This window comes from Pseudonaja textilis, chromosome 18 (assembly GCF_049901715.1).
Source record: "Pseudonaja textilis isolate UNSWEBS1 chromosome 18, rPseTex1.2, whole genome shotgun sequence".
NCBI classification, from domain to species: domain Eukaryota; kingdom Metazoa; phylum Chordata; class Lepidosauria; order Squamata; family Elapidae; genus Pseudonaja; species Pseudonaja textilis.
In genome coordinates, this window is record NC_142007.1 from 4,142,587 (window position 1) to 4,149,662 (window position 7,076).

Genomic DNA, 7,076 nt, shown 5'->3' on the forward strand with positions numbered 1-7,076 from the left:
AAGAGGGAGAGCCTCGCGCCTTCTTGGATTGCCCAAGGAGGTTCAGCCCGAGCTTAGCGATCCGTTCCTAATAGACCTGCATAGTGGCGCCCAGGTATCTAAGTTCAAGAAGACGAAGAAGAAGGTTGGGGGGGGGTTGGAAATAGCAAAGCAATAAATTGGAGCGGAGTGGGAGGGGGGAAGAGAGGGAAGGAGGGGTGGGAGGGGGAGACGCGAGGGGGGACAACTCTTGGCGCGTGACTGACAGCTCGCGGGGGCGTCGTCCAATCGGCGAGCCCGACGGGGAGAGTCCCGCTTCCCATTGGCGGACGGGAGTGTGGGAAAGAATGTGGAGAAGGTTTCACACGAATTGGGAGCTGCCGTCGGCTATATAAACCCAGGGGGGAGCGGCGCGCTGCAGCCAAAGCAACGGGAGCCGGAGCGGGGGCCGGGAGACGTTTTGCCACTTGCCGGGGCGCGATCGCTTCTTTTTTTTTTTTGCAAAACGCCAGCTCTCTCTCTCTCTCTCTCTCTCCCTCTCTGTCTCGTTGGAAGCCGGCCCTCTTCAATCTTGGAAGAAAAAAAAAGCAAGCAGCTCTTCCCGTCGGATATACCGCCAAGTTATAGAGCCCCTTTGATCCGCCTTTCCCTGGCCTGCCTTCCGCTTCCACTTCTCTTTTCTTGGACGGGGGGGTAGTGGTGGTGGTGGAAATTCACGAGGTTACCAAAATGCCAGCCGACACGATGGAAAAACCCACCGCCTCGCCGATTGCCGGAGCGCCGGCCAGCTCCAGCCAAACTCCAGATAAACCCAAAAGCGCCAGCGAACACAGAAAGGTAACATTTTTATTTTATTTTATTTCCACCACCCCCCCTTGTTCCCACGAAATTAAAACCGATTCTTCTCGCCCCCCCCCCCCCAAAGGATGGAACCCCCTTAAACCGCAGGCGCGCGCATGGATAGATAGTTCCTTAAACTCTCCTCTCTCCTCTCGATCGGGGCTGATTGACATCTCCCCCCCGCGTCCTTCCACGCCCCACCCGCGCGCGCTCCGAGCATTCCCCCCGCCCTTTTAATGCTGAGATTTTGAACTGCGTGAGAGATACCGGCGAGAAAGGGAGGGGGGGGCGATGCGCCGGTAGGGAAGGCATAGGTGAAGAAGAAGAAGAAGAAGAAGAGTAGGTATAAAGGGTGGGTGAGGAAGAAGGGTGCAAGCGAGGACAGCACCTGGGTAAAGATTATTTTGGGAGGGGGGGGGGGAATGGAAATCCAGCGCAGTTTAGGGATCTTCTTCCTCCCTCCTTCCAAGGCTTGGAAGGGACACCTTGAGATTCCAACAAGTTTGCTAACCACCCTGAATCTCCGCAGAGGGGAATTCACCGGGGTTGCAGGATCTCAATTGCAAGATGAGGAGGAGCCACACACTTCCCCCCCCCCCACACACAATGAAGCCAACTTGGGTTTTCTAACCTTTCTCTCTCTTCTTTTTCCTCCCCCCCCCCCCCAAAAAAAACAGTCGTCTAAACCCATCATGGAGAAACGGCGGAGGGCCCGGATAAATGAAAGCCTGGGACAGCTCAAGACTCTCATCCTGGATGCGCTGAAGAAAGATGTAAATTGGTGGGGGAGGGGATACCTATTGCGTCAGCAACCCTTGAAGGGGGGGGAGGGAGGAGGAGGGAGGAGCCTGGGATCCCTACAGTTTTAGGGATACCTGAGTCGGTGTGGTTGGAGGCGCATCTCACCTCTTCTTTTTCTTTTTTTTTCCTCCAGAGCTCCAGGCATTCCAAGCTAGAGAAAGCCGATATCTTGGAAATGACAGTAAAACATCTCAGAAACCTCCAAAGAGCCCAGATGACAGGTGAGTAGCAAACCTCTTGCCAGCTAAGAGTGTATAAAAGTCGTTCGCCTCTGAATTGTTCTCCTCGTGAAAGCAAAGGGGTTCTTCTCGAGGAAGAAAATAAAATTATATAATATGGAAAAATCTAGCCACTGTTTTTCCACACACACACAGAGAGAGAGAGTTTATAGACTCTGTTCTTGCTTGGCAATAAATCATCTTGGTATCTCCTGCAAGGCAGGATAGAAACCGACATGCCAAAAGGTTTTGTGGCTTAGGATTTGAAGCCCATCTCCCCGTTCCAGGGCCCTGGGGGGGATGGGTTGGGGGGGGGGGAGTGTTTGGTCCTACTCCACCCAGGAAAATCCCACGGCTGACCAGGTCTCCAAGCCAACATCTTAAAGATCTTAAGGCAACCGTTTTAGTAGGAGAGGGACTGACCAGAGAAAGAGGCCCTAAGGAAGCAATTCGTCCCCAAGAGGAAAAAAAAGTAAATAAAAGAGGCTCCATTCCTGGTTCAGGTTATTAATCCTTCACCCTTTTTTCTTGCCTTGGCAGCTGCTCTGAGTGCAGATCCTACTGTCCTGGGCAAATACCGTGCTGGATTTAATGAGTGCATGAACGAAGTGACTCGTTTCCTCTCCACCTGCGAAGGGGTGAACACGGAAGTCCGCAGCCGCCTCTTGGGCCACCTTTCCACTTGCCTGGGTCAGATTGTGGCCATGAATTACCCCCCACCGCCTCCCCCTCCCCCTCAGGCCGCTGGCGGACAGCCTGCGCATTTGGCGCAACCTTTGCATATCCAGCTGCCGGGCTCAGCAGCTGCAGCAGCCGGAGTCCTTCCCGGCCCGTGCAAACTCAACCCTGGTGAAACTTTGTCCCCCAAAGTCTACGGGGGCTTCCAGCTGGTACCTGCGACGGACGGTCAGTTCGCCTTCCTCATCCCCGGCCCATCCTTCCCACCTAACGCCGGACCCGTGGTTCCGCTCTATGCCAATGCAAACATGCCCGTTTCCTGCAACGGTTCAACGACGACTCCTTCGGTATCACCAGTGCAGGGGCTCACATCCTTTGGGGGCAGCTTAGCCGCCGTTTCTCAGGCCGGTGGAGAACGTCACCACGAGACTGTCTGGAGACCTTGGTGACTTCCCTCGCCCTGTCCTCCCCCGAGCCCCCCACACAGAAAAAGGAATCCTGACTATTTTCAACATTGGTTCCGTTGTATGGAACCTGGACCTCTATAAAGTTTTATTTTGTTGACTAAATCCGACCCTCCCTTCTTCCCTCCCCCACCCCTCCACAAAAAACCTTTCATATTTATTCGTTTCCAAAGGTTGGGATGCCAATTTGTATTTTTCATCCTTTTAAAACGTCATGTGAAATATTTCTTTTTTAAAAAAAGAAAGAAGTTAGTTTTGTATCAAATATTTGCCATGTGCTATGCCAAAGCTTGTTTATGACTGTCTCGAGACTTTTGTTTTTAAAGAACGCTGGAAGGTGTTTGTACAAATAAAAACTTTCTTGAATTAAAACATGCTGTTGTGTCGTGGCCAGTGGGCAAGAGTTTTTAAAACTTTTTAAATTAGTGGACTTGGACAAATGTGATTTGGTTATCAATGCTATCTCCTTCTTTAGGGGCATCGCAGACACCACACAACGTGTGCAAGTTGGAGGAAAGTTGCAAGGATTGTGGGCTCCCTTAGCAAATCAAGAATGCAGAAAATGCTTTGGATTCAACTGAAATGTTCCAGTTACATTATTAAAGGTCCATTTTTTTCATGGACAAATACAAAATTAGGGTGTGATTATCTCAAAGGCGTTCCCATCTGTGAAAGAAATGGGTGGGAAGCAGTCTTTATCTGTTATACTTGCAAAATCTAAAAGCCCCCCCGTTTCCCCCACTTAAATAGTATTCAGATTTAATTGGGTAATCTTAAGTAGGCCTATAGGGGAGAAATTTGCCACCCAGGGCAATAAAATGCCCAGGGATGTGATGGACAAGTCATATTTTTTCCTTAATTTGGCAAGAGCTGCTTCAAACAGCTGATAGTGCTTTCATGCTAAGATTCCTCTTTCAAATCACACAAAATTAGCTTCCAAGAACACGAACTTGCTTATATATAACAGAGATGAAATTTAAGCCTTGTGATGTTAGCGAAGTTGACAACTCGGCCCAAAGCTTATGCACTTAGCTAGCCAAGATTTAGAGTCCACTCTGTTCTCCTTCTTCAAATCTTAGTCCCCCCCAAACCTTGGCTGCCCCTCAGCAACTCCAAACAGTAAACGCTAATATGGGAAAAGGAAAAATATGTTCATTACTAGGGAATCATTGTATTAGTTACCTCTAATTGTAATTCTGTTCAAATGAAGATTAAATTCAGCTTTGGTCCTTTCAGAAAGCAGTTCTAGGCTGGCAACCACATCCGGTCTGCAAAATTGCAGACAGCCATTAGATGGCAGCAAAGGTATATACTAGCACCCCCTACTGGCCATCCCTATTTATGCAACCCAGTTCTATTCGAATATTAATTTCAAAATGGGAACTAGGGAAAAACAGTTTTTTTCCCCTAGCATATACATTTAGAAAGGTTTCTAACTTAAATATTCTTTCAAGAAATGGGTTTCCGAATGAGGTCTTGAGCAACAGCTGAGTTCTTATAACTGATTTAACCTGGTTATTAAAATCCATTTTCGGACAATAACCAAAGGTGCTGGGACCATGCAATATCCTAAGCCACAATATAAGCAAGGTTAAAATAAACCACATTTATCATGTATATTCTACTGCTGTATTATTATTATTATTTTCTGGTCACTTGGTAAGCATGTTGCAGGACTGCAGCTGCCTCAATTAGATCCCTCTACAAAAGCAGCCAACGAGACGCTGCCTGTATATCTGATCTTCCTCCATTTCTCAGAGTAAGGACCAGGTACCATCTGCAGTTGTGGGGATTAGAGATATTATAGAAATTCTTATTTTCTAGTTGCGAAATATGCAACCTGACAGCCTGCTCTATTGACCTGGAAGGCTGCGCCAACATAGCCTTGCCCGGAAGCCTTTCTGCAGTTTTTAATCTGAGGCATAGAAAGATTCAAAAGCAGCCTAAAAAAGCTACGGCATCCCCTTATTCTCAGAAAAGGCAGGTTTATCTTCTCTATAAAACAGATGCAAGACCTGAAAATGGGGGTGAAAGAAACCAATATCACCCTTAGCTGAGAATGGCGGGGGTGCGAAGAGAACCATCTAGGAAAAAGATTTGGTTTTAGACAGGGGCTCTTGTGGCTTCGTAATACAAGTATGCGATATTTGCTTTCTCTTGGTATCAAATGAACAGTTTCTTTGACTTTGGAAAGGAATTGTTTCAGATTGAAGACGTGGGACAGAAGGGGAGAATCTTTGCATTCACGCCCTCTGCACAAAAGGAGCTATTCTCCTTACCACAATTCAGCTAATCCTGTGTCACAGATGAGGTTGGCCAGTATTATCATGATGATGAATTCCTGCCAGAAAGCAGTTAGGCCATTCTCCTTGTCACTTTTTTCCCTCTCTCCCAGCCTCTCCCGCCCTGCACTTTCCATTCTGTAGGCCGAAAGGCACCCGTATCAAACGAGGGAGTTTTGTGCCAAAGCGAAGGACCCGGAAGATCAGATCCAAGGCTTCATCTAAGCCTGCCTACCTACCCACCACGTAAATTGGGCGCTCTTTGGACTCATGAGCTGATTAAAAGCAGACCCCACCCCCACCCCCATGGAAGCAGGCTTGGCCTCCCTGTAGCTCTGCATTTTTTCCCCCCCTGGGTTTGGAAGAAACAGGAAAAGTTGCTCTCCCACCTTATGGGATGGGTAGCTGTCTTGGCCTCTTTTGTGGAGAAGGGTAATTAAAAGATATAAAAGGTCTCATTGAATATGCAGCGGGCTCTTTTGCAAGGCTGAGAGTCTATTGAGAGTCTGGGCCCTTCTTCCTCCTTCCCTCCCATCCAACCCCCCACCCCCCCCCCAGTAGCCCCCTTCTCATTGACCGGAGGGTGGGGAGGGGGGGCGCGAGATGGACTCTCGGACTCAATAGTGTTGTAAATTCAGTCGGTTGCCTTCACAAAAGCCTCCCTCATAAATGAGAATGATTCAACCCTGTTCTTCCTCCTCCCCTCCCCTGCCTTCCCTGTCAAACCTCCCCCCACCCTCTTCCCCTGCCCACTCTGCTCCAAACCTCACCCACACTGCCGCAAAGAAGGCAGCAAAGAAGAATTGAGGAGAAAACAATTTCGCCACCCATTATGACACGCACAGCATGGGAAGAGCAACCAAAGGCGAAGCGTCATAGCAAGCCCGAGGAGAGAAAAGAGGGTATTCCCAAAAATGACAGGGATGGGGAAAAGCTGTAAAAAGAGAGAGAGAGAGAGAGAGAGAGAGAGAGAGAGAGAGAGAGAGAGAGAGAGAGAGAGAGAGAGGGATGCTTAAAAGTGCAACAAAGCCCTTCCAAGGCATTATTTCAGAAAACCTTACAATAACCCTCCAAAGTAGGTCAGGTAATTATTAAACCCCATGCAGGCAATCAAGGAAGTATTCTGTCACTAAACAGAGACAGGAAAAAGTCCCAAGTGATCCAAAGGGACCAGTCCGTGAGAACAGAACAGAATAGATTTCTTTATTGGCCGAGTGTGATTGGACACACAAGGAATTTGTCTTGGTGCAAATGCTCTCAGCGTCCATAAAAAGAAAAGATACTTTCATCAAGAGTCAAGAATCATTAGGTACAACACTTAATAACAGTCATAAGCAATCAAATCATACCAGGAAATAGTAGATATAAATCGTGAGGATGCAAGCGACAAAGTTACAGTCATACAGTCACAAGTTGGAGGGGATGGGCAATAAGGAGTGATGAGAAGATGAATAGTAGTGCAGACTTTGTAAATAGTTGGACAGGGTTGAAGGAATTATTTGTTTAGCAGAGTGAGGAAATCAGCAAACGGACTAAGGTGCAAAATTGTCCTTTTTTTGAGGGGTGGGTGGGTGGAATATCCTTTCCAAAAGGGAAAAATTAAAGGAGAAGCCGAGAAACTAAAGCAGAAATACAACCAGGCTGAACAGGAGATGCGAATGCAATGGATGATTTGATCCTATCTGGAGGGGAAAAGGTTATTTGGAGTTAACAGCCACATTTCACGCCCCCCCCCCCCACCCAGGCTGCAAGTCAGGCCCAAAGTTTGTGATGGTCCCACCCTACGGTGCACTAAATATGGGGTTTATCCTTAG

The 7,076-nt window shown here is 48.0% G+C and overlaps 1 protein-coding gene across 1 annotated transcript; it reads left to right on the plus strand.

The window, feature by feature from the left end:
* The first annotated feature begins 398 nt into the window (after positions 1-398).
* HES4 (hes family bHLH transcription factor 4) lies at positions 399-3,352 on the plus strand. The gene is made up of 4 exons (XM_087915114.1): positions 399-816; positions 1,497-1,592; positions 1,754-1,841; positions 2,379-3,352. Exons 1-4 carry the CDS (start codon positions 709-711, stop codon positions 2,963-2,965), a joined length of 879 nt encoding a protein of 292 aa, XP_087771240.1. The 5' UTR covers positions 399-708; the 3' UTR covers positions 2,966-3,352.
* Positions 3,353-7,076: the final 3,724 nt, after the last annotated feature.